Source organism: Motacilla alba, chromosome 2, assembly GCF_015832195.1.
Source record: "Motacilla alba alba isolate MOTALB_02 chromosome 2, Motacilla_alba_V1.0_pri, whole genome shotgun sequence".
NCBI classification, from domain to species: domain Eukaryota; kingdom Metazoa; phylum Chordata; class Aves; order Passeriformes; family Motacillidae; genus Motacilla; species Motacilla alba.
This window is the reverse complement of record NC_052017.1, coordinates 58,177,400-58,193,618: the sequence shown is the minus strand read 5'-3', so window position 1 is coordinate 58,193,618 and position 16,219 is coordinate 58,177,400. Positions and strand designations below refer to the sequence as shown.

The following is a 16,219-nucleotide window of genomic DNA, read 5'->3' as shown; positions in this document are numbered from 1 at the left end:
AAGGGAAGGCTCAGAGGAGACCTTATAGCAACCTTACAGCAGCTAAAGGGGGACTGCAAGAGAGCGGGAGAGGGACTCTTCACAAGTAGTGATCGAGCAAGGGGAATGGCCTTAAATGGAAGCAGAGTAGGTTTAGGTTAGGACGTAGAACGGAGAAGATTAGGAAGAAATTGTCCTCTTTGAGGATAATGAGGCAACGGAACAGGTTGCACAGAGAAGTTGTAGACGCCCCATCCCTACCAATGTTCAAGACCAGGTTAGATGGGGCTCTGAGCAACGCAGTCTAGTGAAAAGTGTCCCTGCCTGTGGAAGGGGGTTTGGAAATAGATGAGCTTTAAGGCCCATTCCAACCAAAACCATTCTGTGATTCCATGATACAGACCAAGTAACCTTGTCAGAAAAATTCTCACATATTCTCAGCTGAAGTTGGCCAGTAGCTGGCTAACATCTCAGGTGTCCAAGCACTTGAGCCTGCCCCAGCTGCTTAGCTCTCAAAGAGAGTTTTTGAGGGTATTCCTAGAATCATATAGGTTGGAAAAGTCCTTCATTTGCACAGTGAGAGCTGCCACTGGTGTCTGTCGGTCAGAGACAACTCTTCATCTTATGTTAATTCATGTGCACAGACTGTAATGATCAGCAGAAATGCCAGACCACGTCCGGTTTTCAAAGACAGTATGGAAAACACAGCGTGCAGGACGCTAATGCAAAATCCCGACTGTACTGAAATCACGAGCAGCACAGAAACACTCCTACAAAAACACACAATCACTCGTGAGCTCCCCTTGCTCCCTCCCGGCTCCCCGAGGGATTGGGGTACCCCTCCCGTGCCCTGGCACCGCCTCTTCTCCCCACTGGCCCCGCGGGCTGCCCGGGCGGGGTGCGGGCGGCCGGGCAGTGCCCGCCTCGGCGGCCGCTCCCGCTCCGCCCCCGCGGTGCGACCGGGACGGGGTGAGTGCGAGCGGCTCCGCGGGCCCCCCGCCGGGACCACCTCTGCCGGGCGGGGACAGGGCCCGCGCCCCGCGGCGGCTCCGGGGGCAGCACCGGGCGTGCGGGGCACGGCGGCTCCCGCGGTCCTGCGCGCCCGCCCGGGCTGGCAGCGGGAGGAATCTCGCCCGTTCCCAGCCGTCCTTCAGGGCTGGACAGAGCCCGCGGCCGCCGCTCCGACTCCCTCCTATCTTTAGTCCCAGCCCTAGGCCCGCCGGGACAGCGGAAAACGCTCAGCCCGCCCTGGGCAGGGAGAACTTGCCGGGACACCGCGCTCCGGGGGCGGGGGGTCGGGGCACAGAAGGGGGAGCTGGCCCGGCGGTGCCGGAGCGGTGCGGGAACATTGCCCCTCGCAATGAGGGCGGCGTGAGGGGGTCTCGGCTTTAACCTGAGATCACAGCCTTGGCTCTTTGCAGAGTCAGCAGAGTGAAGAGTTGGCAAAGCACTGAAGGAGACGGAAGAAAGAAAGGGTAAACTTACGTTCATGGGTAACTCCAGTGTTCATAGTTGACAATTTACAGCCCTGTTACATTAAAAGGGATTTTTAATGAGATAAGCTCATCAATGATAATTGCTGAATATAATTGCAGAAGTGGCAGAATTTGCAGACTAAAAATGCCTTTCCACTCACACGGCCACATTCTTAAATCATCACGAATTTGGCTTTAAATACTGAACGTTGAACAGGAGTAACAACTGGTTACTCATTTGCTTAAGTGTTAGCACACTTGGTATGCCAGAAATGTTTTCTTATTAACAAGATTATATAGAACATCCTTCTGAATAGCTCAGGAAGAACCCAAAAGACTTCTGCATGTGGTAGTGGTTATCTTTAGCCAAATCCTTCATCAAGTGGGAAAACAGCACATAATTGAGCCAATCAATTCCTGGTTTTTAGAAAAAAACGTATAATGGATCACTTCCAATCATGTCCTTTTTGTTCTCTTTGCTTTTGTAGGGCATGGAGAGTCAGGAACTGCCTCATGTGCTAGTTGACTGTATAGGAGGGAGGCTTGGAGTATATGAAGACCATCTTGGATTTCTGAAGAAACGTTTTCATCTCATCACCATGAAAGAATATCTTGAGAACAAGACATTTCTCAGCAAAAAGATCAGAGCTATCTATTTGTGGTATCACAAACCAGCTATCAATGAAGAGCTGCTCCAGAGCTTGCCTAACTTGAAGGTAGTTGCAAGTGCTGGAGTGGGAATAGATCACTTGGACCTGAAACTCCTCTCCAGCTATGGTGTGAAGGTGTCCAACACTCCATTTGTTGTTTCCACTGACACTGCAGACATGGGGATGGCTTTGCTGCTGGCATCTTCCAGGAGACTTGTGGAAGGTAATAACTTAAATGGTCTTAGTTTTTTCATAGAAAAGATTACTTCAAAACATGAAGCAGAAAATGTGTGCTGATGCAAAAGTAAGCTCAACACTAGAAATATGGGAAATAGGGGCAAAGGAAAAAGTTAAGGCAAATCTCTCTTGTTGACAGTAACTGGCATCCTATTTCCAAACTGGCTTATTGGCAAGGTAGAGTTGTTTCTTCTTTGGATAGCTAAAAATTCAGGCCTCTTCTCCCTCAGCCCACAGCCACTTATTCATTGTACTTGTTCATTGCAGTCTTGCTTTTCAAGTTGCAATAAAAGAGGATTAAAAGAATGTATTTTCAAGGAGGTTTGAAGCCTATCTTCGCCAAGCTGCCATGTATCTGAGTCATTACAAAGACACTGTCCAGAAATCTGCCCGCCATGCTCTGCGTTTCTTTTCTCTCCCAACCTTGGTGTATCTGCAAAGGAGGCTGGGAACCAGATGGCCTTACTGCTGCTTTGGCCTTACCTTCCTGGCTTCCTTTCTTGCCAAAGAGAGGCTGGGTATGTTTCTGTCCTGGGCAAGAAATCAGTGTCAGCAGTCCTGTGTACAGTGCAGCATTACTCACGTCTTGTCCAGAAACATGATGACAATAGATTACTGCTGCTGTGCTTCTGCCCAGTCCTACGATAAAAAGTGTGTGTGTGTGGGGGGGGGGAAGTAACCAGGTGCTGGAACATCCCTTAGATTACATAATTCTTCTTTTGCTCTTCCAAGGCCATGAGATGGCAGTCTCCCCTGACACAGAGTATTTCCCTGTTGACTGGCTGGGGGTTGAGGTTTCTGGAGCAACCCTGGGGATCCTGGGAATGGGCAAAATTGGTTACAAAGTGGCTGAAAGAGCAAAAGCCTTTGAAATGAAGATTTTATACCACAACAGAAATCAGAGGTAAAGCTTGTTGCACTTCCAAGGCAACTCTATTTTGTCACTGCTTTTATGTGTTATTTGTACTTTTCACTGTGCTTTCGCTTTTTACAGTGCTCTTTATTTTAAGTGCAAAAGTACATACACATATTCCAACGTGGATTAATTTTCCAATTTATACAGAAAGAAAGTCAGGAAGGAATGGGAGAGATATACCTCACTATTCTCCCCATTAGCTGGGGCTCCTGACTTCTTCCTGCCATGGTGGTGACATTGCAGTGGACTGGAAAGCAGAAAACTGGGAGGACTTAACTCTTGTGATTTAGGTGAGGCAGGGATTCAGGCAGAGACATCTTACCCTTCCAAAGCCATGTGACAATAAAGGGCCAGACTTGCCAATCTGTTTGCTGTCTGGTAGATGAGGTTGTATGTGCCCTGTGCCCCTGTGCTCCCATCAGGCCCATTCCATTCTTTTCTTTTGTGGGAATTTGATGAGAGCCAGCCAACCTCATCCTGATACAGATCGAGTGCGCCAGCAGGTCCTGCAGCATGTGGTTTCAGTGCATCAGCACTGATGCAAAGCACAATCAGGCTGTTGCTGACATAGATTTGGGAAGATTTAATCCCTGCCCCGTCTTGTGTGTTTCCTCAGTAATTTTCACATAACTTTCTTAAATGACTTAATTTTCACAAGAAATCAGTCTTGCTCTTGGGTAGGAAAAGAATCCCCATTATTAGCAGAAATTGTAACACAAATGCTTTTGGTTTATCATTTATTCAGTGCATTTATGTGATACCCATTTCTTACTTTCCATTCCCACCGTATGGCACATTTGTGTATAGTTCTCTTGGTATTGTGGGAAATAACTTGATATTTTTTTTTTTTTACTGAGTTTCAGACAAGCAGCTGACTGCTTTGCACTACACAGCAAAGATAATAAAACAGTTTCTCTTCTGGTGATTTGATATTTCCCTTGTTTCTTGCTACTGCAGTTTAATTTTGGGATTTTCTCTTCAGAAAAAAAGAAGAAGAAAATGCTGTTGGAGCTGTTTACTGCAAGAAGATAGATGATTTGCTCCAGCAGTCAGATTTTGTGTTATTGGCTGTGAACTTAACTCCACAGACACACAAACTGATTGGAAAGAGAGAGCTGGAGCTGATGAAACCCACTGCTATTCTTATTAATATCAGCAGAGGTAAGGTGCAGAATAAACAAAACTGCATTAAAGTTTGGTGGCATGACAAGTCCTGGGAAAACCTCTAATATAGAGTCTGTCCCTCTGAAATTTTCCATAAATTTTCTGATTATTAGTTTATTTTGACACCCATGGTCATATCTCAGTAAAATATTTAGGCATTCCCATAATAATGATAAAGTAGGTCTCTGAAATGTTAGTGGCCTTGGATTGTTAGAAGCCCATGTCTATTTATATATCTCCTACTTAAGCCTTTTATTTATTTAACGCAGTGTTGTTGCTCACACACATTAGTGGCACAGCCTACTCTGATGCCTGGTGCTCTGCTTCATTCTGCTAATTCCCTGATGCACATACCCAGGCTTCCCACTCCCACTCCACCACACTCCACTGCTGCTTCTGCACTGTGACCATGGCCTGCCCTGCTGTTTGCCTGACCACTGCACCCAAAATAATACTGAGAGGACAGTAAGGAACATGAAAATAAACATATCCTTCTTACTGTAACCCAGGTCTGATAGTGGATCAGGATGCTTTGGTGGAAGCCCTTCAAAACAAAGTTATTAAGGCAGCTGCTCTGGATGTGACATATCCCGAACCTTTGCCAAGGTAGGACATGTATTTATGTTAAAAATAAAAGGATGTATGTGTGATGTTCAAACTGAGTAAAATTTGTGAGCATGTGAGAAGTTGCATCATTTTGTTAGTAGGAGTACATGAGGTATGTGCACTGGTCCTGCTGAAACCATGTCCCTAATCCTGTTCCAGCCAAATAAAATTCACACTCACTCATTTGGAGGATTTGTTGCATAAAATTCCACCAAGCTAGGCAGCACTTTGAACTCCTCTGAATATACTTGGGTCATGCAATTAGGTTTTCTTTTATTTTTAATTATTATTTTCCCTGGCGTCCTGCAATACTGATGAAATACTGATGAATGTGCTGTGATTCACAGTTCAGCATTTCTTTTCCTCTCCCAGGGATCACCCCTTGTTAAAGCTGAAGAATGTTATAATAACTCCTCACATCGGAAGTGCCACCAAGAAGACGCGCTGGGTTATGATGGAGGAAATGGCAGAAAGCATAGAGGCAGGCCTGGCAGGTCTTCCTATCCCTCGTGAGGTGCTGCCCTAAAGCAGCTTGCATTTAGGATCAATGCCATCAGTGCAGAATTTGATCACTTTTTGTGTAATTATTTCGCGTGATTTCGTGTTATGCATTTAAAATATATAAATCACGGGTTCAATTTATTGAAATACCCAGCAGCAGGTCTGTATTGAAAACTGCAGTGTTTTGTCTTGATCTTCAATGGAAAATTCCAGAGCACAGAGTCTTGTCTCAGTGTCATTTACTTTCCTCGCGTCCCCGTACTGCTGTCCGCCGATGCAGCAGCGAATTGAAGGACGAGTAAATGGTGTCTCAGAGGGACCGCCCGGCACAGCCACAAGCGCAGCCGGCGTGTGGGAGCGGCTCCTGCCGCCGCTCCGGCAGCAATCCCGGCTCTCGGCTGCGTGCTCCCGCCGCGGGCCGGAGCGCCGGGCCCTGAGTGTGTGCGAGCCCTGCCCTGCCCAGCCTGAGGGCGGCTCGGCCTCTCTCCCTCCTCCTTCCCTCTCTCCCTCCTTCCCTCTCCGGGACCGGCCGGGACACTCCCAGCCGCGGGCCCGGGCCTCCGTGCCGACAGGGGGAGCCGCAGCCGGAGCCTGAGCCGCAGCCGGAGCTGAGGTGGGAGCTCCCCGGGCCGGGCCGGGGGCTGGGGCAGCAATGTGGGGCGCCCGGGTGGCCGCGGTGCCGCGGTGGTGCCGGGCCCTGCGTAGCTCCGCGGCTCTGGGCGGCTCCAGGAACTTGCTGCGAAAAATGCTCCGCAAGAATAAGTAGGTGTGGGGCCCTGCCGGGGTGGGCTGTGGGTGCTGGGGCAAGGGGAGTCAGAGGAGCTGTGGGGCTCGGGCGCTTACGCGGCCCCGGTACCGCGGAGGAGAGAGAGACGCCGACCCCGAGCCGCCGACCTGAACTGGTCGGCAGCAGCTGAACATGTGCCCAGGTGGCCAAGAAGGCCAGTGGCCCTGACCTCTGTCAGAAGTGGTGCGTCCTGCAGGACCAGGCCGCCGATCGTCCCTCGGTGCTCTGTGCTCTGGCCTCGGTGAGGCCACACCTCGAGTGCTGTGTCCAGTTCTGGGCCCCTCTGTGCGGGAAAGACACTGAGGTGCTGGAGCACAAGTCCTGTGAGGAGCAGCTGGGGGAGCTGGGGGTGTTCAGCCTGGAGAAAAAGAGATTCAGGGGGGACCTTATCACTCTCTACAACTGCTGGAGAGTGTAGCCAGGTGGGAGTCGGCCTCTTCTCCCAGGAAGCATGTGACAGGACGAGAGGAAATGCCCTCAAGTTGCACTAAGGGACATTTAGACTGTGTATTGGGAGAAATTTCTTCACTGAAAGGGAAGAATAGTCAAGCAATAGAATAGGATCCCCAGGAAAGTGGTGTAAGCGCTGTCTCTGGAAGTGTTCAGAAAACGTGTAGAAGCGGTGCTTGGAGACATGGTTTAGTGCTGGACTTGGCAGTGCTGGGTTAACAGTGGGACTTGATGATCATAGCCCTGTTTTTGAGCCTTAATGATTCTCTGAATCTAAAGAAACCTGAGAGCTGTTCTTTTCCACCCCCTTCCCATCTATGTGCAGCTTCATCTGTGGGTGGGAAGCTGCAGCCCAGCTGTGAGGAGAGCTACTTGTATGAAAACCTGGGTGTTATGGTGTCCTTTCAGGCAGGTAGAATATTAATTACACAAGGAATCCTTATTTCTCTGAGCTACTGAAAGATAAGGCTGATTTCCTTTCCTTTTCCCAAAAGAAAGAAGTTCTGGTATGACAGCCCTACCCTGGGATCACAAACGGTAAGTGCTAGCTCTGAAGGCAATGTGGTTTTTTGTGCCAGGAGGAATAGACTTGTGTTTCTGCCATTGATCCTAACTTTGAAGCACTTTCTGATGGAGAAATAGCAGGATTTTGTGAACAAAGAGTAGTGGTCCAGTCTGACTGTGACAGGATTGCTATTTGGCTTCCCATGGCTGTTTCCTCTTCTGTACTGATCTTTCATCCTTGCCAGCATCAATGCTGTCTGGCACACTCCTGAGTACTGATCCAGATTAAAACTTCTATGAGCTTAGTTTAATGAAAACTTTTTTAATGTTTGTTTTTTCAAACAAACAAAACTTTTCAGTCAATGCATGCTGTAGTTGAGAAAACAGATCTATGGAGCTTCATAACTTGCTACAAAATACAAAAAGAATTTTAGAAACTTTGACTGTAGTAGATGAATGTCAAAGATTTTGTTAACAGAAGTATTTTTTATTGAAACACTTGATACGTAGGACCTATATAAAGCCATCATAGCTGCAACAATGAAATAAGAGGGTACTTAGTAAAGTGCATGAAACTGTATATAGTTGCCCAATACAAGTGTGTTTAATGTGCTGTTTGTTTCTTTTTGTAGTTGTATAAACCAACCAAGTTGGACTTCTTAATGAAAAATGACCTTACAAAAACAAGGAAAGAAGACAACGTGCGCTGCAGAGTCTTGAATGGTCTTATTCATAAAGCTGTGGTAGAGATGGCGACTACCTGTGAAGTCAGTCAAGAATTTTATGATCTCAAGCTGGAAATCTGCAAGGCAAGTGCCAAAGCTACAGCTTGTGCTGAGCCACTCTGATTATGTTGTGAGGTTGGCATGGACGTGCTAAAGGAGCTCCCCTGGGTGTTGTGATGTGTGCCAAGAGGAGTTTTACTGCATTGCTTCTGATGTGGCAGAGTGCAGCAAGATCTGTCACTGGAGTGCACACAAGCAGAGCTTTGCCACTGTAGTACCTACCTTAGGAGACCTTTGCCAGTCTAATGCAGATGCAACTCAGGCCAATTAAATGATGATTTTCCTGATATGACTTTTTTTTTCTGTTACTCAAACATAAACTCTTTGTCTTGCCCTTTCAGAAGAAGGAGCTTTGTTTTACCAACATAAGTGTATCTTTCCAAGATTCTGTTCTTCTTGCAGCTGTGTGAGAGCTGTTGTGCTTGTGTCACTCCCCAGCAATGTTACTGGCAGAAGACCCAAGTGATGCACGAGATCAGTTCAAAAAAAAGGGTCAAGCCTAAGAAAATGTCATTGTCAAGCCAGATCTGAGAAATAATTGAGATTTGTATGTAATTGTATCTAGTGGTGTCATAATTTATGGATTTGAAAGGAATGTTAGATTTCTGATACAGGAACTAAGTCAGTCTCTGCATTCTTGTTTGTTGTCTGCAGTTTTTATCGTCTACATTTGCTGTTCTATAAAGATTAAATTATACCAGTGTTTGGCTTAAAAGCTTGGTGGACTTAGCTTTGATATTAGAAGCATGGAAAATGATACCTCATAGCTGCATCTATGACAAAAGAGTTGTCATTCATGACTAAAATAGATGTTTTTTCCAGCCTAATCATTCTGTTGTCAGACAAGCATTCAAAACTACATAGGCAAGATGAGTCTTTTAGCTGTATATGTGCAGTATCCTTCACAGAGTATTTCTGTCTCTATAGGGCTTTGAGGATTGCTTGTCTCACATCACATGTCTGCATGTAAAAATGCTGGCTGGTGTGGGCAAGACAGTTCTTTCAGGAGGCATTGTTGTAAATTAAACAGCTTATAACATCAGAGACAGAAAGAAACAGCCTTCTTCCCAATACAATACAGATTTTATAGCTGCACAGTGTTTGTGCTTCACTGGGACGTGGCTGGGCATAGATCAGTCCTGATTTACTCATGAACTGATTCTGGTCTGATACCATCACTTCTGTTATCAAAAGACATTTTCTAGTAGGCTTTTCAATCCATGACAGACTTTGTATATGAAGTGTGTGAGTATATATATAATTTTAAAGACAGATTTGCCTTTTCTATAGGTGTCCCTGTCATCCAGCTTTTCAGCGTGCCGTGTGTACTGGAACCCTGCTTCCACTGTGGAGGAGGAAAGTTACATTGAAAGTGTGCTGCGGAAGAGCGCTCCACGTATACGGTACTGCTGTGGGATAGACAGGCCACTCCTACACCCAGAGCCATTTCTTAAGTACTTCTGACAGTCTAGACCTGACCTACCGGGATGCCTTAGGTTTTTAGGTACTTGGAATAGAGCGTCTCCTGTGATGAGCCTCACAGGGAAGGGTAGCTGTGTCAGACCAGTTTTGTGATTTTTTGCTGGAGCACAGCTGGCTTTTTTGGCTTTTGTGCTTTCCCAGGGCAGGAGTGGGCCAAGCAGAAAGCAAGAGGAATGTGGTGAGGTCTCACTCCAGTGTCCTGGTGGTGGTGGCTTATTACAGTGAATCCGCGATGTTTCATGTTTGTATGTTTGGGATGTTTGTATGTCTGAGACATAGCACACGACAGAACTCCCTTCTGCTGATCAGACAACAGCCTCGTTTATCGTGTCTGGCACCCTATTATCCCATTCTAAACTCCCGGGTCGAGACAGCTCATTGGTCTATGTGTGTGCCCCAGAATCTGAACCAATAAGATGCCTGCATCCCAGGAGAGCTCCCATTGCCTGTGAGCTTCTGTCAGTCAGCCCAGAGGCTGCTCCGTGGAGCTGAGCTGAGCTGTTTATTGTGACTTGAGCAATACTGCTGCAACAGTGGCTGGACAGGCTGGGCGGGACAGTAGCCCAGGACAGCATAATGTACAGAGGACTGACAGCTGCAAGGATCTCCTTGCTGATTCACTGGACAGTTCTGATTGCTGGGGATGATTTAGACCTCCAGAAGGGGTAAGTGTTATTACAGAAGTTCTTCACAATAGTGATACCAAAAACTGCCCCAAATTGAGAATGCCACCATGTATTGTGATGCTTTTCCCCATTTTTCCAACACAGAGTCCGGTGATTTTCATGGTATCATTGAGATTTTTGTCTCTTCCTCCCTTTCCTTGCCTTTCCCTCTGCTATCCAGCCAGTCTGTTGGAAGTTCAGGACTTCACCCATGTGGCAGGTGGCATAGAAGCATACTTGCAAAGCCATTTCCTTCCTCCCTGTTTCCCTAAGCTGTGTAATTCCTGCTCCAGCACAATGCTCTTTTCTACTCCACAGCTTCCACTCTTTAAGAAGGAAAGTTGCTCCTGGGAAGAAGAGAAGGGGACCCCTGTCAATCCTTCCTGCAGCTAGCATGTAGGATAAGTTGTCTTGCCCTGCTCTGAGGGCTGTATCCCCCACTGCTCTTATCCCTACAGAGGGGATAAGGATACCAAATGAAGTGGGGAAAGACCTGTGCCAGACTGTGTATACAGTATACAGATATGGACAAACCTAGTATCATCAATACTCAGCTGGACCTGCAGCCAGTAGTTTTTGTATGCCATGCATTCGAAGTAGGGGTTCTGCAGTGATGTATTGCTTAGCATCAACCTGGATAGCTCCTCGTCAGACTGAAAGCTTTTGCAAGCCGTATCTTTAAACGTGCAGGACTACTGGATTTCACTTAACATCTTTTACTTGTCCTGCAGATGATATACTGATACTCATGCTGGCGAATGCTGTGTTTTTGCCAGGTATCTTCTGAAGAGTCAGCAGATTGTAGGAAATGTTCCCCCCGTAGTATTTATAAAAGACAAAGAAGCTGCAGCTGTAAAAGAGGTAAATCTAATCTTTGACTCAATGTACAAATACAGTGACTTAGCAGAGAGCTGATAATTTAGTTGCTCTACCAATTTTCATTAAAAATCAGTCTTTCTCTATAGTTGCAAAAATAATTTTAACAAATAATCTTGAGTAAGATTGATTGATTCTATATAATATGTAGGCAGTATCATCAGGCCAGTGAACAATGTTTAAAGAATTAAATTACCATTGTAAGGAATAATATAGGGTTGCCTGATGTATATGATTGTGGAAATGAGGTTGGAGGAGCTGTTTTCCACATTTTAAATGTTATGTGCTTTTAAGATTCAATTGAATAACCAGTGATTTTTAAATTTTTCCCCATATCTTTTTCCATCTGTGAATTGTTAAAATGTTTGTAGGGAAGTGCAAATCTTTGCATAGGGGATGTAGGCTTATTCATACTACATTTTTTCCCTTAACTTTTAAAGTTGTCTTTACTATTTCATGTTTTCTGTCAAGGTGTTGATAGCTTTAACTAGTTGACCTATTACTAGAATACTGATGTTTCCTAGGAATTTGCTGTCATTGGACTGTGAAGCGAGATCTCTAACATAGTGAGATTTACAGACAAGAAAGATGACACCAATGAGTAGAATTTGATGAGAAATGTCTCCTCAAGCTGTTGATGTGAACAGGAGTTGAAAAGAACAGGTTCATGTTTCTGTGACCTGAAGTGCCTTATTATTTATAATAGTTACTGTTACAGCCAATTACTGTTAGACCCTTGTGAACTCCTGCAGTGTGCATGAGCAGAGCTGGAAGGGATAAAAAGAATTTCAGATTCTCTAGAAATGCAGTGAACTTCTTGAACTTTCTGTGATGAGAAAAGTTCTGAGTTTCACAGAAGATAAGTAAAAACTCTTTATATCACTTCTGTCAGGGAATGACACTGGGGAGCAGATAGATGGATCATTTTCTCCCAATTCGCAGTTCATCAGATTTATGTCAATCATAGATTCAAATAACACACTGAACTTGGTTTTTAAGTATTGTAAGTAAAGGGAAAAATATCCAATTAAACTCCTAGAATAATTCAATGTAGTAGAAGGGAATTAATGTAAAGAAAAGCTGAAATGAAATTTCAAACAAGAGAAAATTTTCACGATTACATATAGTCTGTAAGCACAGCATATAATGATGCATTAATAATATATTAATAATTTGTAGCATTTACTGGTTAGATGCCATGTTAAAAGGGATTTGGGAACTCCATAGTTGCCTGTAAGAGAAATGCAAACTTGCAGAAAGGGAGAAGAGGTGAAAAAAATCTGTGTAAGGATGTTATGGAAAAGGATTTGCAAGACTGAGGTAAGAAGAAATAAACCAAAAAATATGTATGTCAGACAATCCCTAGCCCAGGGTTCATAATGCACATAAGGCAAAAAATTTGTAGGAATCTCTGGATCCACTATTTGACAATAACATCCCAGGCAAGAAGTATAAGCAATTCCATGTAAAAGAAGGAAAAGACTGTTTTAAAGTGATTTTGCTAAATATTCCAAACATAGAAAAAATCATATTTGTTGTTGGATACTTAGGTCTGTTTCTTGTGTAGATGGGAACAAAGTAGATTTAAACAGTGTAGATTTAAACAGTGTAGATTTAAACAAAGTAGATTTAAATATGTGTGGCCTTCATGTGTTTACAGGTCGAGGACTTACTGGCAATTGCTGATTTTGGACCTCCAGAAGAAGAAGAAACATCTCAAAATGATTCAAGGTGGGTCTTTTTGGTTCAGAATTGTACAAGTGTCTGTTTTCATCTCTGCTGGCCAACTGAAATTGGGTATTATTTGAAATAAAAGAAAGTATATTTTAATAAGGTGTGTACATTGTTACTTGCAGACCTGATACTTGTGCTGGTATTAATATCTTAGTTTTTATGAGTGAAATATATGTAGAACTTCTAAGATTTCAAGACTTTATGTGTTGATAATAATCAAAATTTTAAAAACGCTCTGCAGCAGTAATGCTTGTTGCTTGCTGGTAATTGTCTCATGAGGATGAAAACGGCATTTACCAGTACTGCTCTACTTGTCCACTTTTTTTCTGATATAAGTTTGGTTTATTATACATGGATTGCAAGTTTACTGACAAATCTCCCTAAATTAATTTAACATTCCTCTGTGAGGGATTTTAACCATTGAGAGATAGGGCTGAACAACCTATTGGAATAGTGGTTCTGTGGACTGGATGCTCTCAAAGCCAACAGCCTTTGCACCTGTGTGCTGTAGTCTTGATAGAAATGCCTTCTGTGCCTCAGCATCTCACAGGATGTTCCATCAGGTGTGAATCAGAAATAGCTTCCTGTGGGAAGTCATTCCTGTGACAGATTTCCCAAAGGATCCCTCACACCTTTCTCTGTCTTGGGGAAATAGTCAAGTCCAGCATAAGGTGTCACATCGTTCTGATATGTTTTAGACAGAAGCTGCTGCTTCTCACTTCTTGGAAGAGCTGGGAGAAGTCTTGAGTTCCTTGGGTCTCCCAGATACAGTGCTCATCTAGAGACATTTTTTCCCAGATGTAGGCAGTTTCATCTGGCATCTTGTTGCTTTATTGGCTTTCTCCCATTAAATCTGTTGACACAGACTGTCCTTGGACGCATGGTATGGTGGTATCTCTTCCTTTGTAACATAGGGAACACAGCGTGTTGATAAAGTTAAACTGAAAAGTCCAGTTTATTTTTGTGTTACTCAACTTGTCAAAAATAGAAATATATGTGGGGAAAAAGCCACAAGCCAGTACTTGTTTTCTTTCCCACAGTAAACTCTTCCCTTCAACAACGCAATCTTCAGATTCACCCATGCGGTCTAATCTGTTTGGTGTTGATCATGAACTGCTGAATAAACAGATAATGGACTATAAAAAAATGAAAGCGTCAAGACATACAGAAAACATTGTCTGGACAGAGAAGCAGCAGCAGCAGCTTTCTAAGATTCAAAAGAAAATGAAAAAGAAAAAAGCAAGGAATCCTCCTGACGATGATGACGTTACACCACAGAAACATTTACTGGACAGATACGAAGCTGATTACTGGGATGTTAACACTGAATCAGCTTCAGACTGTGAGCTGCAGGATGAGTTACAGGAAGAGGAGCATGAATTGGACATGGATGATGACAAAACTTTAACTCAGCCTACTGGTAAAAGGAAATGAAGTAAAAAAGCCACTCCCTTCAAAATGAAGGCTGTCAATAACAAAAAAAAAAAAAAAAAAGACTGCCATAGCTAGAAAGATTCATATTGTACGTGTTTACCACTTCCTCATTCAAACAAATAGATTTGCCACATGTGAGCAGGTTTGCTAGCACAAAGTATGTAAGGAAAACTGCCATTACTGACATTCTGTTAAGCAGCTTTCAAGCTGCTGCAGTTGAGGGACTTTCAACCAGAAAGCAGTTTTGTAATGATAAAATATGCCTAATGGAGCCCTGAGTTAAAAATTCTTGTAGTTGTGTTGATTATTTCCAATAAAACCATGATTTCTATATTACAAATATTTCTTTTCATTTTTTGTTTTAGTGACCTGTGTAAAAATTGCCACTAAGTGATGGTGCTTGTTATTCTGATATAAGGAAGGAAGAGGGAAGCAAAATAATGACAGTGGTGTTCAGCTTCATCACACAGAGACGAGGGCAGGGTCTTCTCTAGAAGACCAGTCTAATGGGAGAACACTTTCTACAAAAAACACCCCAATGATGGCCAATAAAGTTACAACCCTGAAAGAAAATAAATTTATAGTTGTGCAAGGGGAACTGCATCAGAAAAAAAATTGAGAACTGCTAATCCATTGGGTAAAATCAGGCAAAACATTGTGACTTAGAAAATGTATTAACAACTTGAAAAGCAGACAAAGAGCTGCAGGGAAGAATGTTCCAGAAACTGAGATCTGAAAATGACTAGGGAATCATACAAAAAGTGAGAATAAAACTTTCTGACTCAAAGCACATAAAAAATAATAGCAAGAGTGTATAAAGTCAGAAGGCTGTAAGCTTCAAAGAAATTACAATGAACAAGGTAGTAAAATTCTACCAGAAATACAGAAAATTTAATTCCAGTAGTTAATGGGGAGGTAAAGAAAATCAACACAGGGGAGGTTGCCCTACAATACAGTGGAATCACAGAATTGTTTGGATTGGAAGAAACCTTAAAGATCATCTAGACCCAAGCCCCTTGCCATGGGCAGGGACATCTTTCACTGGACCAGATTGCTCAGAGCCCTGTCCAACCAACACTTCCAGGGATGGCTGGGACAAGCTTCTCTGGACAACCTGTGCCAGTGCCTCACCACCATGACGGAACAATTTCTTCCTCATATCTAATCTAAATCTACTCTCTTTTCATTTAAAACTTAGGACTTGTCCTATCACTACACTTAAGGAACACTGCAATCATCAGTCATAGTCAATGCAGATGTATTAAAAAAAAAAAAAAAAAGTCCAGTTTAAATAATTTAGTATCCTGTAATAAGGTCACCTGCCCAGCAGATGAAAAGAATGCCATGGATATGGTTTTTCTGGGTTTTTGTAAGGGTCTTGGTACTGTACCTCACAGCATCCTTTGGGACAAATTTTCCAGCACTGGGATGAGTGAGTTCATGGTGCTCTGGGTGAAGATCTTTCTGAAAGGCAGAGCTCAAGGGTTGCGGTGAACAGGGCCACATCTGGCTGGTGACTGGTCACCAGGGATGCTCCTCAGGGCTCCATTCTAGGGCTGGTTCTGTTCAATATATTTTTCAGTGATCTGGATGCAGAAATTGAATCCACCATGAGCAAGTTTGCTGATGATTCCAAACTGGGAGGTGCTGCTGGCGCTCTCGAGGGACAAAAGGCCTTGCAGAGGGATCTGGGTAGCCTAGAGTATTTGGGCAAACATCAATGGCATGAAATGGAACAAGGATAAATGCCAGATTCTACACATAGGAAGGAGTAATGGCAGGGAAAAGTCCAGATTGGATGAGGAGTGGCTGGAGAGCAGCCTTGCAGGAGGGGTCTGGGGTGCTGGCTGGCAGGAGGCTCAACAGGAGTCAGCAGTGTGTGCCCGGGCAGCCCAGGGGGCAAACCATGTCCTGGGGGCATCAAATACAGCTTCACCAGCCACTTCAAAGAAGGAATTATCCTGCTGTACTTGG

At 44.1% G+C, this 16,219-nt stretch overlaps 2 protein-coding genes across 4 annotated transcripts; both read left to right on the top strand.

The window, feature by feature from the left end:
- The first annotated feature begins 1,306 nt into the window (after positions 1-1,306).
- On the top strand, positions 1,307-5,749 carry LOC119697658 (probable 2-ketogluconate reductase). Its single transcript, XM_038128681.1, has 6 exons — positions 1,307-1,454; positions 1,943-2,327; positions 3,074-3,245; positions 4,240-4,418; positions 4,931-5,027; positions 5,400-5,749. Exons 2-6 carry the CDS (start codon positions 1,946-1,948, stop codon positions 5,551-5,553), a joined length of 984 nt encoding a protein of 327 aa, XP_037984609.1. The 5' UTR covers positions 1,307-1,454; positions 1,943-1,945; the 3' UTR covers positions 5,554-5,749.
- Positions 5,750-5,886: 137 nt separating this feature from the next.
- On the top strand, positions 5,887-14,584 carry RBFA (ribosome binding factor A). 3 transcript variants are annotated; one of them, XM_038128673.1, is made up of 7 exons: positions 5,887-6,290; positions 7,260-7,302; positions 7,902-8,078; positions 9,345-9,457; positions 10,978-11,062; positions 12,738-12,808; positions 13,852-14,584. In XM_038128673.1, exons 1-7 carry the CDS (start codon positions 6,181-6,183, stop codon positions 14,243-14,245), a joined length of 993 nt encoding a protein of 330 aa, XP_037984601.1. In that variant the 5' UTR covers positions 5,887-6,180; the 3' UTR covers positions 14,246-14,584. The 3 variants fall into 3 exon arrangements, with proteins under 3 accessions (XP_037984601.1, XP_037984603.1, XP_037984602.1); XM_038128674.1 differs by having other exon boundaries at positions 6,159-6,290; positions 7,174-7,302; XM_038128675.1 differs by lacking the exon at positions 7,260-7,302 and having other exon boundaries at positions 6,134-6,290.
- The last annotated feature ends 1,635 nt before the right edge of the window (positions 14,585-16,219 follow it).